Source organism: Lichenostomus cassidix, chromosome 8, assembly GCF_008360975.1.
Source record: "Lichenostomus cassidix isolate B80296 chromosome 8, HeHo_3.0, whole genome shotgun sequence".
Classification (NCBI taxonomy): Eukaryota; Metazoa; Chordata; class Aves; order Passeriformes; family Meliphagidae; genus Lichenostomus; species Lichenostomus cassidix.
Genome location: NC_139489.1, coordinates 27,363,428 through 27,381,444, shown reverse-complemented (window position 1 = coordinate 27,381,444; position 18,017 = coordinate 27,363,428). Strand labels below are relative to the sequence as shown.

The following is an 18,017-nucleotide window of genomic DNA, read 5'->3' as shown; positions in this document are numbered from 1 at the left end:
TTCCATATGGTCTGTTTTGCTCTACATTGTGTAATTATTTCTGGATGGAGCAGCATGTGGAGAAAATTCCTGGTTGAAATACTCAATATATTTAATGGGCAGAGGTTGTTACATTGATTGCATTAGATCAGCACTGTTATTTTTACAGTTGGGGAATAAACCATTAAATAATCTCCTTAAAACAAGGATTGCATTGTGCTTCTGCTTTCCTCTGGAATATGGGTCATTATATTTTTGAGTGAGTGGTCATACAGTTCAGTAACTTGGCTGGTGATTGGTTTCAATTTGAATGCTGCCTGCAAGCATCATGTAGTGATAAAAAAAAAAAGCAATTAGGATTTGCCAAACTCTAGCTTTGAAAAATTGCATACTGTTACTTGCTACTTTATATTTTCCAAAGTTAAAAATTAATTACTGGCTCCAGAAGCTAAAGTGTTAGTTTTCAGTTGCTGTCAGGGAAACAGTGTGAAAGTGTTCTAGAGTTGCTTTATCCTTGAGGCAGAATGAGCCGCTGCTTAAATGAGTAAACCTGTTTGCCAGAACTTGATGTATGAAGTGTGGAGGTTTTTTTTGGTTTGGTTTTGGGGTTTTTTTGGTTGTCTTTTTTTTGTTGCTGCTGGGGTTTTTTTTTTGTTTGTTTGTTTGTTTGGGTTTTTTTAATAAGATATACATAAAGACTGGTAATATCTCTAGAGTAGCAGCAGAACACTTATTTGGTATACTCTGTGGAAGGGAATATAGAGGAGAAAGGTTTTTCTCTAAAGTGGCCTAAAATAAATTGTATTTCCTTGGGTTGGTTAAACACTAATTGAATAAGCTAACATCGACTGTACTTTTAAAAAGCATGACTTAGTGTCAGCAAGAGGCATGTGTGCTCATGTGATCTGTTCTTCTACTGGTGTCTCTTCTGTGTGTGAACAAATCTTAGGCCTGAAAATTTATTAAATAATTGTTCAAAAGAATACTACCAACCTTGTTTTTAATTCTGTTTTGTTCCCCAATTTGCTGAGAGGCTGCCTTTGTAGCCAGCAGCTTACCTGGCATGCTTTCACTTACCTGGCATTTCATCTAGTGTTCATGATGCTTCTGGCACCCAACATGTAAATTTTAGGGGTTGAGATTGGTGGTTGGTTTGTTTTTTCAGTTTGCCTTTTGTCTTCCTTCAAACCTTGGGCTTGCAGGGAGTGATCTGTGCTGAGGAGGAGGGCTGGTGCTTCTGTGTTTAGCTCTAATGTCAGCTGCTGCCTTGCCTGAGTTGTGCTCCAGCTCACCACCAACCAGGTGCCCACCATTCCTCTGGAAGGGTTCTTCACCTTGGTGCTTTTAACTCTAGGGCAAATAAAAGCAGTATTTTTTTCCCTCAAGCAACTCCAACCTATGACTGTGTAATACTTAAGTGGTTCAGTGGGTTATGTGTAACACAGAGATTCAAGTCAGGAAAGCTGCTTCTCTCCTCTGCAGTAAATGTCTCAGTATTCACACTGAGATGGGTTTGACAAGTGCTGCTTATCTTTTATTTGAGGAGATGCAGTTGTAGTATGTGTTTGAAGGAGGACAGACATTTTCTTGTTTGTGTACTTCTCTTTTGATTTTGTTCTCCTTAAATTGTTATTCTTTGACTATGAGATTGAAGTGTAAAAAGAATCTGGAAAAACCTCTGTATCTAGGCACCCAGTACAACAATTCCAAACAGTTTGCCATCATGAACAGACTAATTATGTGCTGTTGGCTGCATAGTGGAGGTTTGCTTTCTCAGAGGAGATCGTGTTGCCAAAATAAATCTGTGGTTACTTTCTAGTTGCCTTTTTTTTTCTTTATTTTTTTGGTGCAGGTTTGTTTGTTTGTTTGTTGTTGTTGTGTTTTTGTTTTGGTTTTTTTTAATTTCAGAAAGATTTTTGTTCTTGACAGTGCTTTCCTGGAAATAAGAAGGATTTTTTATATACATATATGTATATATTTAAAATACAGTGATACAGCTCTGTTGCTTATATAACTTGATTTTATTCCTGGGAAATAGTATCAGTAAACCAAATAAAGGTTGTTTGTTTTTTCCATTATGTGCTTTACATAGTGTTTCACTGCCAGAGATAAGACACTCAGAAGCAATTTATGGGTAGTAAAACAGTTGTTAGTATGAGCACAGAGACAGCTTCTCATAAAAAGATTACACAGAGAGAAGTTGAGATTAAAGTTGAAGTTAAAATTATTGTGCTGTTGTGGTCAGTGAGATTTTAACAAACTGATTTTATGACACCTAGAATTTTTTTCTGCATATGTGTCCACTCAGTCAATGGAGAAGAGGGTTTTGGGGCAGATGGTGAGCTGTACTGCCTCAACATAGAGTATAATATGCATTTTTTCAGATTGTTTAGTCTTTCAGTGAAGAAGCATTGAAAAGGTAAAACTGTGGATTTGCAGCACATCTGGCTTTCTGGGGAAGGTGACCCCCACTAAAGGTACTGAGCTCATGGGGTGGGAGCTGGGGTGAGGCAGAGTTTTGATACATTTCTTGAAAGAGGATGCTGTGGCTCAGACCCTTGGGTTCTGTATGTTTGTGCCTGTGGAACTGTCAGTGTCTTGTTCCCTGAGGGGCAAGCTGGAGTGTCACCACATCACTTCAGTAATCCAGAAATCTGAGTCATGGAGTGATTGCAAGTCCGGTTAGTTTAATACTCATTTTGCTGTCATGCACTTATCCTGTAGCTCAAAAAAGGGAATAAACTGTGCCTTTTGGGGTGTATTTCTACTTCAGACTTCCTTTAGCAGAAGACAAATTTCTGCATAGATCTGTTGGACCTTCCTCTTCACAAAGGTCCCAGAGATTCTCTTGAGGAACCATCATTCTTAAAATAGGTGTAACTTACTTCCCAGTATTTTTTATTTGCTGTTTGAGGTTGTCAGGCAGGCTGGATGGCCTTGAAGCTGCCTTTAATACAAGCCTATCCATAATATAGGATGATTTTGTTTCTCTACTAAAAAAAAGTATGAATTAGCCTGCTCTTGATTGTCTTCTTTCAAGCAGGTAAGAAACTTCCTTTCAAAATATGTTTCTTGTTGCTTACTGAAAACAGTTCAATATTTATCTTCCTTAATTGCTGTCTTTTCATAACTCCATATTTTCTAATTTTTTTGGTGCTCATAGTGCTGAAGCAAAAGATTTTTTTTTTTTAATTTTCTTTCCACAAACCAACAGTGACCTATAGCAGTAACATTGAAGTATTCATTGAACACAAAGTGGAACTAAACAAAAAAAAGTCTTGTAACTGATCCAGAAGACTGATTAATGTAAAAATTGTATTTACTTTTGGGGACCAGTTTGCAGAGGAAGTTTTTGAATCTCTGAGGTCTGGAAAGCAGTTTCCTTCTGGAAGGACTTTGCGGAACCTTTGATTCTTTCTGCTGCGGTGATGAGTGTGTGTTGCCAGCAGTGCCGTGTGCTGTGTTGCTCTGCCCAGCAATCCCATGGACATATGTCCCTACCTAGGTGTTTGTGTTCTGTAGGGGATGCTTTTTTGCAAGTCTGGACTCAGTGTGAAATACATGGAAGAGTTATGTAGGAAAGGAATCAGAAGCATTTCTATCCTGTCTCACTTTGATTCACTGCTGAATCCCCCTGGGTTTTCTAGGATCGCTGTTCTTCACCATCTCTTGCTCCTCCATCACTTAGGCTACTTTACAAAGAGAGCTGTAGTGAACTTGGCATGTCTTTCTGGAATGAAGTGGGGAAGCTGCTGAGTTTGAGCCTTCCACAGCCTAGTACTGTACATATGTGAAGGTAATTCTGACCACTGGTCCCAAAACACCACAGTCCAAGTGTGAGAGACCAATCTGATTTTTATTTATATTTATTTTATTTATTTTTATTTATTTTTATTTATTTTCAACATATGTTATACATGAGGTGAAAAAATTACCTTAGGGGCTGTATATGAGCTCTGTCCCCTGAGAGGCTTCGCCTGGCGGCACTCAGGAGAGAGGAAGCTTCCACTGCTGCTCTGCAAGTGACTCCCCTCTCTGGAGGAGCAGATCCCCGGATGAGCGGGAAAAGTGCGCGGGAAGGCACGCGATAGGAGGGCCGAGCACATAAAAACAGCTGCGACACAACTGGGCCATTTTCTTTGGGTTTGTTGGAGGGGGCGAGAGCTCGCCTGGAGCCTTCCCCCCTGTGCATTTTCGTCCTTGCAATCCTGCTCTCCTCCCCTGGCTGGCTGTCCTGACTGCTCGTGTCCTGCCCTGCTTCGCTGCTTGCCCGAGACTGCTCCGTCGCCGCGACAGCCTCGTGCTCTCTGCCTCCCCGACGGAGCCACCGGTGCCTGCACCCTGCCTGCACCCAGCCCGGAGCTGCCGCCGCTGCTTGTACCCAGCCTGCGCCCAGCCCGGAGCCACCGCTGCCTGCTCCCTGCCTGCGCCCAGCCCGGAGCCACCGCCGCCTGCAGGCACCGTGCTCCGCCCCTGCCCGCCTCGAGTGCTGTTCCCGCTCTCGGCCCAGGGCAGGCACACGCCGCTGCTGCCGTTTGAAATCGCGCCCAGCTGCCATGGGAGCCACGCAGACTGTGGCAGCTCGGGACGCACGTGTTCATCTGCCAAACCCTCGCCGGCGGGGCGCCCAGGGTACAGCGGTAATGAGCTGTCCGGTATTCTTTCTCTCTCTGCCTCTCCTTTCCCTCTTTGTTCATTTTTCTGTCCTCCTTTGGTAGAAACACTTACCCTTCTTTATCAGTAAACAGTTCTCAGATATAATATTGCCGCGTTTGCGCTTCAGTTTTTGTCTGAGAAATCCATTTAAAGAATCCTTCCCGAATCTCCCTTTTAGAGCGGAACGGGACATCAAGTTGTATGGCTTAGTTACTTTCAACAAGGACTTTGTAAGCAAAACACTGGGAACTGGTGTACATCAGAGAGGTTGGCTTGACCAAAACTACGTGATAAAGCTCACAGAGAAAACCAACAGTTTGTCTGCAGTCCTTGTATTAGTCCTGTGGCTTAAAATATATTTTGGAGCAAGATCCACACACCATACCACACCTCCACGCTCACTCTCTCTTAAAACTGTGTCTGAATAATTCCTTTGTATCTCAGAAGGTCTGAAAATCTGTTTGTCAGTAAACCTTTCCTGAAACTCTCATTTTTAAAAATTCTAATTCTTTTATCATAGTAGGCTTTATTTCACTGGGTTTAGAAAAATTTCCTCCTGTGTATTTGTTCCTGACTTTTTGTGTGTGTATGCATGGTATTGTTCACCAAAGTATGGGGAAAAAATATCTTCTCTGTAGAAAGGAGCATGACTGTTCAAGGTACTTCTTTTGTAGCAATGACTTCCTCGCTGTAGTAGTACTCACTTCCCAGTGCTTCCTACTGTGAAGAGAACTGACAGCAGAATTTGTTGTTCTGACTAATACAATCAGAAATACATTCTTACATTCTTAACTTCAAACTTTTCATCAAAAACGACAATTAAAAAAATGGGATGCTAGAGTTTAGTAGTAGGAGTCTGGTCTTAGATTTTGTTCGTGTCTAGTAGGTCAACTTCCATTTTTTCTTTACGTTTGTAGGAAAAGGGGGATTTAAAGTGCATAATCCAGTAATGAGTAAAAAAGAGGACTAGAGCCAGTGACACAAGAGAAATGACAGTAACTGTCCACTGGCTGCAGGTGACTGGAAAGTCCAGAATGAATGCCTGTCTCTTCTTGTTACCAAAGAATAAAAAAGCTTCTTCAGATGTCTTTCCCTTCCTCAAATAACCTTAATGCATGATCCTTTTAGAGAGGTTTTTATTCTTTTTACTGCTTTTCCTCAAAAGCACTTAGCTGAAATATTAGATCATGTGTCTTTATAAAGAAAAAATGGAAGATTTTTCTTTTTAAGAAGCTTACTGCTTAAGATGGTGTAAATCTCAATAATATTAATGAGAATCACAGTTATACTCTTCATATCAGGGTTGAATTTGTTTAGTTTGGAAAAATGACTAGTTCATGATTTTTGGTGCTTACTTTGTCTCTGGCATTAAAACTTATTTTTGGTCTAAGACTGATCATAAAATACGGTGCGCAAAGTTTTTCCCGAACGCCTGATTTTTGTGTTTGTGTTTTCCTGCTAAGCTGAAGCTAAAGTGGCCTTGTTTGTACTGCAGTGGGATAGGGTAGTACTGACAGTGGGCTGGAATAGTCTGTAATGAAGGACTGGAATTAGGGGCTCTGAGGTGCTAACTTACTCAGTGAATATAGCTGTGTGTAGGAAAAGGTTTGTGTCTGCCCTGGCTGAGGTGGTTTTAGCTGGCTGTCAAGGCAAGCTTGGAGTGCACTCTTAAAGACATTCAAGCCTTGTAACTCAAAAGTAATTGCAAGGATGTGTATTGTATGCTTTGAAGTGTCTGCTCTGAATAAGGAGCTCCTTGCAATCATCTAATATTCATAATATTTCCTTTACTTCCAGGTAAATATATAGGAAGTAGAAAGTCTCTTAAGCTGCCTTTACCCACATGGGGCAAGAACAAGTATTTAGTGTGTCAGTATGCTTCTGCAGTTATGTTATCCTAATTTTCCTTGGCTTTACAAATGGTACACTTTCCCTGGTTTTATTATTAAAATGCTGCTACAGAAAACATTTTGTAGTTCACGTTGTGCCTGTTGGTTCTTACTTCACTGCAGAAAGAAGAGCTGGTGATAAGCTAATGTTAGCAACCTGCATTTGATAAATAGAGTAGAACCATCTTGCATTGGAGTTTCTGTGTTACTCTCCCTTAAATAAATACAAAAATTAAATAGGCTAAAACACAAAAACCTGTCAAAATAGGGTATCCTGTGATCCCTCCTTTCTGCAGATAACAAGTGTGGGAAGTAGTGGTTGACGCTTCATTTTCGTCATCATCAGGTCCAGCAGAACAGGTGTGAGGGAGAGGGAAGAGCTTTTTGAGGAGTTGCATGTAGCTTATGCCAAGCCAGGTCTTTGAAAGGGCAAAAACATGTTGACTGTAGTTTAAAAAATGATAGAAAATACTGCAGTACTGAAAGTTGTCTAGTTCCCACGCTTGCTTTTTTGGTTTAAAATTGCTAAACTTTCTCTTGTGGCTAACATAATAAGTAGTACCTGTTCAAAATGGTGGAGAACATGCATGTCTTTGTTCTTTTATGCACTGTTTTTCTGGTTCCCTGTAGATAGAGCTAAGTTAACATTCTTTTCTCGATCACTGGGTGGAATTGTAGAGAAGCAAGCATGGTGCAGTTCTCCTCAGAGCTGCTGGGAAGGGCAGGGTGAAGCTCTTCTTGTTCCTGGTCACAGCAGATGTGGGTTAAGCTGTCCCTCCTTGGGCAAATTACAGCCTTGCAAAGGTGACAGTCACAGATTCTTTTTTCTCCTGTGCTGTGTGTGACTCTCCTGAACTCTGAGTCTTTAACACAATAAATCCAGCACTCAGCCAGAGCAGTATTTTTCAGGAAACTGGAATGAAAGTTGACCATATGTGGAAGTGCATGCTCTTTATAAAGCTTATAAAGTCTGAAAATATATTTTCTCTTTTCTGACTCAGAAAATATAAAAACATAGATGCATTTAAAGTACAAAAATTGAAGATCCATCTCCTCATTCTCTAAGGAATCAGCAAAGACATTCTGAATTAATGTAGGTCGTGCTGTCTTTATGTAGTGGATACCTACAATAGCTGCCCTCATGCTGGTATGCTTGGAATGTTTCAGCTCTGTGTTTTTACGTGAACTTGTAATGTATAGGCTGACCATTATTTTGTCCTTGTTTGTTTCTAGATTTAGCATTTTCTTGTGCAGACAAGGGAAAACTTGTTCTTGGTTGCCATAATATTTGTAGTTTTGTTGTGGCTTGTGTTTATATTTTTTAAATGGTGTGGTTAATTTTAACTGTTGCAGATGGTTCAGGGAAATTTGGTGAGAAGGATATGATTGTGGTTTAGTACCACTTTTGACTTCACCACCTATAGATATAAAGGAAAACAAAAGCCCCTAACATAATTGATTGCTAAATTATGTTTTTATGTGGAGAGCTTACGCTTTGGTATGCAGGTTTTGGGAAGTTAGCCTTCAGGTGATCTGTATCTTCACATGACCTTTGTGACACTCTGGGTAAGGAAAATACCTGTATGAGGGAGAACTGAGGGCACAAATTAGGGATGTAGAGGAAGTAGACTCCAGAAGATTAAAAATAGGAGAAGACAAAGCTCTGGGGTAAACCTCTTCATTTGTTATCTATGAGCAAAGGTAACAACCACTGTGTTAAATGATAGCATTTTTAAGTACCAACCTGAAAATCATAAGGTTCCTTGTGCAAATGAAATCAGAGTTTGAGAAATGCAGTATAATACAGCAGTATAATTTTAAGTATTATATTATTCCACAATAATTTAATAGTACAGCTACTAAGGTATTGCTTACAGCTTCAAAACGAATTTTTTTTTTCTTTATTAGGTTCTGGTGGCTGGAGGAGAATACCGACCTGAGATGGAAGTCAAAACATCATTTAGCAAAGCTGGGAGGATTCCTGAAACTGTATCCACATTAATTAATGAAGAATTTGTCTTGGTTCATCAGAAATCTGAGGACACCTCTGGAAAAGATGAAAAACCGCAGCTGAAGGTTTGCTCTGACTTTATTTTTGAATTGTAGCAAGGTTTGTATTGGTGAAGAGTGCATACTTTTGTGTGCTTGAGGAGTCTTAGACTGTAATTTTTGTCCTTGCTGATTACCAGTGAAATTAACAGCTCTGATTAAGCACATCTGCCCAAAAGTGGCACTTCAGGTTTTCTTCTAATAACTTCTTTGGGGGTTAGCTTTGTTATATTGTGTGGATCTATACATAAGTAAAGGACTTCACAAAGAATGAGCTTTGGTTTAAAGCTTAATATTCTTTATTGAGTGATCAGAAACTCTGTTGTTATCTTAAAAGTATGGAATTATGCTATATAGGAATAGATTGCAGAGGGTCTTCAGCTTTAGTTTCTAGTTTAGTTTTCCTGCCTAATGCTACTTTAGGCACGAGTAAGGCCTTTTCTAAAAGCTTTCTATGTCTGAGTAGCAGAATATTTTAGCACTTGGGTGACAACTGATGGGTTAAATACAAATGTCCCCACCTGGGCTGTAGTGGCTGATGTACTGGTTCTGGTCTGCTTGGAACAATAGCAATTTGTTCCTCCTGAATTGACAGTAAGTACCTAGTCTTTGCAGTACTCTTTGGCAGTTACTTACAGCTGGTAGTTTCTGTCTGAAATAGACATTATCTGCTCCTCTGGTCGGGAAGCAGGCTGGTGAGCTGGAGGCAGAATCCGTGATGCAGCTTTGGCTGGAGTTTTCTTATGTCTGAAAAGCTGGTACTTGTGAATGATGTATTTTTCTTTCTAGGGAATGTGTATCTTCAATTTTTTTTTCATTTCATTAGGCTTGTACCCCTGTTAGGTGTGGGAAAATTGGTGAAGCAACTGAAATGGACTGGTTGTGACTAAGAAAATAAAATTTTCTTTAAGACTACTCGATAGCAACACCTGTTGATCTTTAGTCTGAATGGAGGCTCTAAATGCACAAACCTGTTATTCTAAGAAAAGTCTGTAGTTTTTTGATGGATGGTTTTTGGATTAGCAATGAGAACATGAGCATTTAATGTAAGAGGATGTGACCCTGGATAATATTTGATTCAGTTTCGTTGACTCTTGGTGTGTTGTCTCATTCAGCAAAGTTTCTGAACTTTTGCAATGAGTAACACTGCATGTTTGAAAAATATTAGTGAAAGTAAAACTACAAGCACCTTCAAAAAATAACATTTCCTTCTGTTTCCAGGTATTTTCAGATGGAGACGAGGAGTTGGAGAAGGCAATGGAAGAGATTTTGCGGGATTCAGAGAAAGACCAGAATGTCACTGCATTCCAAGAAGGTTCCAGTGATGCCAGTGGCCAGGCAGCTGCAGAAGGATCAGCAGGGCAAACAAACCAGGCATCTTTGCAGCTTGTGTTAGACCCTTCTACTACAGGTATTGTCTGAGTGCTTTCCCCCTTAATCATACATGGTAGGTTTTTTCTTCAAGCAGTTTCAAGTTAACCTTAAAATGAATATAAAGCTTTCCAGCACTTCATTCTAAACCTGTGATGGAGAATACCCTGGGGCCTCCTGTTATTATTAGTTGAAGACTAAAGATAAGAATGTGATTGTCATCAGGTTGGTGCCCTGAGCTGCTCTGTTTTGGTCAAGATAATGCTCATTTTGTCTTTAGCCCAGGATGAGCTGGGGCTGAGGATTGTGTGAGTTCATGAGTGGATGATAATTGAGGAGGAGCTGCTGCTGCTGGAACTCAAGAAGTTTGAGGGCAGTGTTCATTGGTGGTGCTACCTGCAAATGAAATACACCCTGAGCAAACTGATTAAACTGTCCATCTCTGATCCTGTCACCAGTCAGCAGTAAGGCTAGCTTTAGATTTGATATTTGCTAGAAATGACTGTGGTACTTTCCTGGTGTTTGAAGTTTTCATGAAAAAGGGATGACTGAAAGCTTGTAATATAAACTATATCATACATATTTTATGTAAAATACATTTTTATATGTACATGTAAAGCTACAACATAAAAACACATGTATTCCATTAAACATATTAAGAATACAAGGCTGTGGTCATCTCTGTGTGCCTTGAACTACAATTCTTTCTTCCTCAATAGCATGCAGGGCACTTCTGTGGTAATCTGTCAGCTAATTCCCATAGCACCTATCGGAAATAAAAGAAAGATGTTCTTGTAGAATAAGACAGACAGTTTATGTGAAATGGAAACACCCATGTGTTAATTACATGTATGCTGTATTTCTGAGACGCTTACTTTACTCGCTTCTTGTTTGACATTCTTCAAACAGAACTCAATCCTTAGCATGAGTGAACAGAGAAATACTTCTCAGATACCTTTCTCTCATCCTGCTCTGCCCCAGCAGGAATAATTCAATTTTGCAACCTTCACGATTCTAAGTATTATGGCATTATCAGCTCTTGTAATAAGAATAAGAGTAGAAATACTAGAATAGGGCACACAGGGGTGTTGGGACTAGGTGATCTTCAAGGTCCATTCCAACCCCTTAACGTCCTGTGATTCTTTGATTCCATGATTCTGTGACTGCTTAGAAAGATTTGGAATGTCTGTAGTTTATTCCAGTGGTGCTAAAGAGAACCAAAAGGCAGTTTGTCTCCATGCCACACTTGCAAACATGAATTAGATTAGAGCAGACTTCACAGTAATATTAAGCTGCCAAATGGATTTCTTGCTACTGGAGCTGAGCTGTCTACTCTCATGTCCATTCCTGGAAAATGTAGGAGATTTTGCTCTGGAACTGATTGGGAAAAAAGTGTGTAAAAATAAAAGCAAATGGCTCAAGAAGTGGTTTCTTCATTTTCAGAAATCTCTGCACCGAGGCGATCTTCTCTCAGTGAGCCCCCAGAAGAGGACAGTGTGCTGTTTAACAAACTGACTTACTTAGGTTGCACTAAGGTTTCAGCCCCACGGAATGAACCAGAAGCTCTACAAGCCATGGCAAACATGAAGTCCTCCAGTCAAGCCCCTTTACCTGTAACCCTCTATGTTCCAAACATTCCAGAAGGCTCTGTAAGGTAACACACAAGAGTTTCCTTTGTTGCTAAAGCAGACACATAAGAAGTAGTTTCTGATTTTTTTCCTTGCACAGGGAAGTAGAATTGCTGGATTTGTGCCTGAGGTTCTTGCTGAAGACAGTTAATTTTGAGAAATTCTTGTGAAGCAAAAAGATGTGTGCTCAAATTTGCCATGCAGTGCATGGCTGGTGGTACCAGCTGCCACACACTGTCAGCAAAAGCTACACTTTCTACCTTAGTATCTGTTCAAGTGTGGTTATAAGAGGTACTGGAATAGGAGAGCTGGTAATACCTGTGCTCTCCTGACCTCCCTAGTCTGTCAGCACATCCAAGGTACATGTGTTTTTCACAAGCAATGGTCATGGTTGCTGTATGATACAGAGGTACTGCATTTGTCTATATTATGGCATATAAAGGAAATAAGGTCAATGTTACAACCAGGAACATTTACATCTTATATCTGCGTAGCATAACATTTCTGTTCCTGCTACCCATCTCATCTACTTGCATTTAGTAGTAATTAGAGTTTAGATCCTTGTTTATCTAACTGCAGAAAAGCCTTTTAGGTAGGCCTGTCTGTTTCCTTACCTGTTCCTTTGATTTTTCCTTGTTCCTTTTCTTGCAGAATAATAGATCAATTGAGCAATGTGGAGATAGCCTCATTTCCCATCTATAAGGTGTTGTTTTGTGTACGTGGGCAAAATGGGACTTCAGAGAGTGACTGCTTTGCATTTACTGAAAGCAGCTGTGGAACAGAAGAGTTCCAGATCCATGTTTTCTCCTGTGAGATCAAAGAGGCTGTGAGTATTCTGTGTTGTGCAGTGGCTGGGAAAAAGGATACAAGCAATATCTGAAGAGGTGGAAATGGTACATATAGTGCCTTGAAAAATATGTTAGCACATATTCATGAGTTTTGCAGAATGTGCAGCTAATCATACATGAATATTATTATAATTTAAAGCTTTTCCTTTTAGTATTTCAACATAATTCCAAGGTGCACTGTAATGGGCAGATCTGAAAAGCCTCATCTGGGGCTTTTGCAGGCCTCATTTGGGTGTGTTTCACACTAGACTTGAGGTGTATACCTTTTGAATTATGAAGAACCATGTTACGGTGCTCTCCCCTGGATGTTTTAGGAAGAACTGTGTGGCAGTTTGGGAGAAAGGGACTTTTATGGTGGAAAAATACAGGTTGAAAAAGAAGAAATCTCCTTGGATTTTGGAGATCTGCTGGAGCAAGCTGTATGTTATATTGTTAAATACACAACCTGAAAAGTACATGATCCAGGCCCTCTAATGAGCTGCATTCCTAATCTCCAATCTAATTTATATTAACTCACTGAGCATGACATGAGCAGGGGATGTGACAGGAATGGAAATAGGAGATGCTGTTACTGAAATGCCTTGGCTATTGAGCACGTCATGGTGAGTGCTTTGTGTTACATGAGGCCTGATTTGTGTTCAGTATGAGAGGCAAGGAGCAGTGATTTTATGACCTTCAAAAACATCACAATACCCCATTAAAAAGACTCCTATTATTGATCAAAATACTGTTTTGCTTTTCTGCAGGTCAGCCGAATTTTGTACAGTTTCTCCACAGCATTCAAGCGTTCTTCCAAACAAGCATCTGATCATGTGAAGGACTTTGTTCTTCCCACTCCAGACAGTGATGTGTACACTTTCAGTGTCTCCTTAGAAGTCAAAGAAGATGATGGGAAAGGAAATTTTAGGTAATCAGAATGAAAAGGGAAAAGCAGAAATCTCTCTGGAAAAAGCGCACAGCTACTTTCCAAATGCACAGCTACTGTGTTGCAACCAAATTCATTTGACCTCTTTTCATAAGCAGACATGCTATAAATAGGAGGCTGCTGTTTTCATGTTACAATTTTCTTCTCTGTATTTTTTCTGTAGAAGGATTAAAATCCAGGATACCATTTTCCAAGTTAGTTTCTTTTTACTACGTTATTTCTTTTAGGGATGCTCAATGTAGGTCTCTGTAAATGGAAAAGATAGTCTGTTAAAAACTTGAGTCAAACCAAGTTTCTTGAGTAAATACAGTCTAGTGGTCTCTTTTTTGGATTTTTTTTTTAAAAGCTAATGAATTTTGAATTTGAAATTTGAATTGAAATCTGAATTGAAAATTCAGAAATTGTAAACTCTTTTCTGTATTTAACAGTTCATGTTCTATAACCTGCTGAAGTATGTTTCTATTCTTTTAGCCCTGTGCCAAAGGATAGAGATAAATTGTATTTCAAGCTAAAGCAGGGAATTGAGAAGAAAGTGGTGATCACAGTTCAGCAACTCTCGAACAAAGAACTGGCCATTGAAAGGTAAAACTCTTACAAAAATGATGAAGGGTAGATTTTTGAAAGAATGGTATTTAATGTAGTTTTCTCTGACTTTGCAAGTTACGTGACAGAAAAAAATGTACCAAAAACATGAAGTATGATTGCACAATAGACTTAATTCCACCAGATGGCACCCTTATCAAAAGTAACAACAGGAGAATTCAGTTCTAGTGAAAAGGAAATTCAAGATAACAGGAGAATCAAGAAAACCTGTCCCCCAACCCTCCCAAAATCTGATTGATCTCTTGACTTGCTTCCAAGCTTTTACTCCAGAATGGAAACTAAAATTTTAGACAAGGAATATACAGTAGAATTTTTTTAACATTGTTTTCGTGTTGTAAAATAAGGCTTTTGCAACTGATTGATTTTAAAACAAGTCAGTTTTCAGTGTAATTTTAATTTAAATAATTTTGCCTTCAAGATTCATTTAATGAGGCATTTATGAATAGCATTTTATTATTGCTTTTTTCCCTGAAGTAAAACTACCTTTCTTAGAAATTGGCTTTTATTTTGGTGGTGTTTAGAATGTTCAATTGGAATGTTATTTTTGTCACCACAAGCTTTAGTGTGAAAAAGTTATTTAATTGGAATGACATACACAGGCTTGTAAGTCATTTCATGTACTTAACCCCTATAATATTAAAATTCAAAACTGGTGAAAGATGAATGCAGGTTACATCAGACTGAGCTTCAGAGCAATTTAATGTGTCTTCAAAGGTATTTCAAAGTGGAAATTACAATGCAAAAAATATTTCTAAAGAAATCTGGTCTCTGTTCTAAAGATTTGAAACATCTTTTATCATGGTTTCAGGAGATCAAACTTGTTGCTGCTCGGAGAAATTGCCTCCTCCTGGTGTTCAGGCAGAGCCTAGGGTTGGGTCAGGGTGATGAAGGAAGTGACTCTCATGTGTTATTTTGGCCCTTCCTGCTCTTGTGCCCTGTTTAACCTGGGTTTGCCAGTTTTTATTTGGATCAAAGCACCTAAAGGAGGAATGGTGTTCATTCCTGAGTCATGTGTGGCACTATGTGGGTTCAGTCCCACAATGGGGGATGTCAAGTCTCAGTTGTTTATAGAATTCAGGAAGAGAATCCTGGTTAATGATCAGGAGCTTTAAGGAAGTTGTTCTGAAGAGTGAAATAGCCTTTCATGCAGAGATATGGAAGGATTGACTCCCTTCTCAGTACAGTGGTGTTTAGATACAGCTTGTTATCAGTCATAAATGAGAGTTAATCCTGAGTTAGGTAAGTATACTTTAGCTTAAAGTCTAGGCTGGTATCCTTAGAACTGAATTGCAGAATATTGGTTGGTTTCTCCTGAGTAGTGGAAACTCTTAAAGATCACAGAATACCAGAATGTCTGGGTTGGAAGGGACCTCAAAGACCACCCTGCCCTGCCATGGGGAGGAAAGCCTTCCACCAGACCAGGTTGCTCCAAGCCCTGTCCAACCAGGCCCTGAACACTTCCAGGGATGGAGCAAACACAGCTTCTCTGGGTAACCAGTGCCAGGGCCTCACCACCCTTGCAGGGAAAAATTTATTCCTAACATCTAATCTAATCCTGCCCTCTGACAGTGGGAAGCCATTCTCCCTTGTCCTGTTACTGTGTTAACTTAATACTATCAGCCTTATCCATGGGTGGCATTTGTGTTCTTATACATGGAAATATACGTTAGTGAATAACAATTTCAGTTCCTTTTTTTTTTTAATTTTGCTGGTCTAGAAACTAGTGGAGTAGTGCAGGTGCACAGAGCTGCTCAGTAGCCAGCTGTAAGTGCAGAAACCCAGCAAGTCTGAAGTGCAACCAAGGCCCACAGTCTGTGCAGGTCACTTTGAATCCTGGGTGTGTGGTTGAGCCTCCTCCTGTTGGAGGCTGAATGTGCTGACAACTGTTTCTGGAAAATCCATCTTCTCTGCAAGTGAGGGTCCTGACCTTGTTTGAACTCATTTTCCTCTTTGAAATAAGAGGGAAGAGAAGCCTTGACTCTCCTTGCAGCAGGATGCTGCTAGGTATCGTAAATCTCTGCTTCTGTGAGAGGCAGGGGCTACTTATTCCTGACTCCCATTCTTTTGGAAAGACACTTCACAAAAATTTGGCTGTCATGCGTCGGAATTTGTGCACATCTGAGTGGTGCACAGCAGGAGTAGGATCTGGGAGCTGTTGTCTTTGAAAGGCACAGATATTTTGCCTGCCTGGGGATCTCAGCCTTACATTTCTCTGTAGCAGCTCTACCAGAAGCTGGTGATCCCTCTACTATTATCAGTTATAACTCTCTCAGAGCAATTTCTGCCCCAGGAACAAGAAGTAGTAAGTGTAGTGTTAGGTTCTGCCTGGTCTAATTAGTTTTTCAGAGATTCTGGCTTGTGTGGCTAAATCCAAGCCCTGTATCTGAGCTGCCTTGGTGATTTACATGGCACTGCATTATGGATATAGATAAATCAAAATTGTTGTCTGCTGGTTTATTTACCACTTAGATTTTTTATGATTCTAGTATTGAAAGATTATAGACAATGGAAAATTCAGTTGTGGATGTAAATTACTGTTAAGTGTTAAGAGGTGGAAAATGAAAACCACGTACCCTAATGTAATAGGGGAAAGCTAGGTGGTGTAGTAATTGCATATCTTGAGACTTTTACAGTTAATGTTGTTAAAATTTTAGTTGCTGGTGTTCATATGTCCAAGCAATATTATGTTCAGCATAATAGTTCTGAGAGTCAGTGAGAAAAAATGGTTTGAAACAAACCCCTCTGAATTACAACCCCATTTTTCCATAATATTATCAGAGAATCAAACAGAAGAAAAATTCTTGAAGCAAAACCCTCTGAATTACAACCCCCATTTTCCATAATATTTCAAATTGCAATTACTTTGAGGGGTGTTTTTTTCCTTTTTCATTTTAGATCTAAGGTTTTTAAAAACCTGTGCAAGACCACTTGCATTGTGTTGCAAATAAGTAATTCTCTTTGGTGTTTTTATTCATAATGGAGTGTGTTCAAAGGTGAGAAAGATAAAGATGATTTGCAGAAACTTCAGACCTGGATGTGTGCCTTCATTAGTCAGGAGGTTTGAAAATCTGAATGTTTGAAGAAGTTCCTGGGGTTGGCTTTTTTTTCTCTTAAACTTATTTCCTTGTAAAATGATTGGACTGGAATTCTGGAATTTGTATGGCACACAAATTGAGATTTCAAAGATGGAGTCTTAAAATGGAGCAAAATCTTGTTTGTTTTTTTTTTTTAAGGGCCCATGATGCTATGTGATATTTTGCAGCAGTGCTGTTATGAATGATAAAATGAATTAATTTGTATTTTTTCCTATGATTGCATGAGAACAATTTTTAAAATGAACTGGAGAGAGAGTGAATTTCTTCCTGCCAGTCTCCAATATTGATGTATAGGAATTGTTATCTTTGAACTCAATATTATAAATGTCTTTAGGAATAACTGAGTTTTCACAGGTCAGATGCTAGTTTTTGCCATCTTCATTCTGGAAAATAATTTCATTGTGTTTCTGTAGCATGTGTTGTGTTGTTTCCTGAGTGTTGCCATAACAATAACAAACAAATTGCCTGGAAAGGTACTCTTAAAATTAGAAGCAGTGGGTGGCTGTCCATTATGTTCTAGCAAAGACTTGTGCATTCTGAAAAGCTCATGTATGTCTTTTTTTCCTTTTTTTTGTTCAAAATAAACTTCACAGGTGCTTTGGGATGTTGCTAAGCCCTGGACGAAATGTGAAGAACAGTGACATGCATTTGCTAGACATGGTAATACTTTCTCTAATAATCTGTTAAATAAGATAAGGTGATTAAAAAAAATCAAATAAAGCCCATCAAAACAGGCTTCTACAATCTTTTGCTTTGTTTGGTTTTTTTGTTTCTTAAATCTTGGGATTTGATATCTACAATCATAAGGTAGACAGAACATTTCAGTTATTCTCAAAACTGTTGGCATCTGGTTTTTTTCAATTAGTGAAGCAGAGATACGAATAACTGAGCTTTCTGCATTTTGTTAAGAATGTTCCCTAAAAATTTAGAGCAGATAATTGCTTTTATATTTTGATTCCTGAAAACTTTGCCTT

At 39.3% G+C, this 18,017-nt stretch overlaps 1 protein-coding gene across 3 annotated transcripts in view; it reads left to right on the top strand.

Annotated features, from left to right (window-relative positions):
- Positions 1 to 18,017, top strand: part of RABGAP1L (RAB GTPase activating protein 1 like) — a 214,745-nt gene that overhangs the window by 11,848 nt on the left and 184,880 nt on the right. For 2 of the 3 annotated variants that reach the window (XM_085068653.1, XM_085068654.1), the window contains exons 2-8: positions 8,433 to 8,600; positions 9,795 to 9,984; positions 11,388 to 11,598; positions 12,224 to 12,398; positions 13,167 to 13,327; positions 13,817 to 13,927; positions 17,637 to 17,703. In XM_085068653.1, coding sequence (XP_084924779.1) covers positions 8,466 to 8,600; positions 9,795 to 9,984; positions 11,388 to 11,598; positions 12,224 to 12,398; positions 13,167 to 13,327; positions 13,817 to 13,927; positions 17,637 to 17,703 — 1,050 coding nt within the window. In that variant the 5' untranslated portion in view covers positions 8,433 to 8,465. Of the gene's footprint in view, positions 1 to 4,499; positions 4,620 to 8,432; positions 8,601 to 9,794; positions 9,985 to 11,387; positions 11,599 to 12,223; positions 12,399 to 13,166; positions 13,328 to 13,816; positions 13,928 to 17,636; positions 17,704 to 18,017 lie in introns of those variants that run through there. The other variant, XM_085068652.1, reaches the window with a different exon arrangement.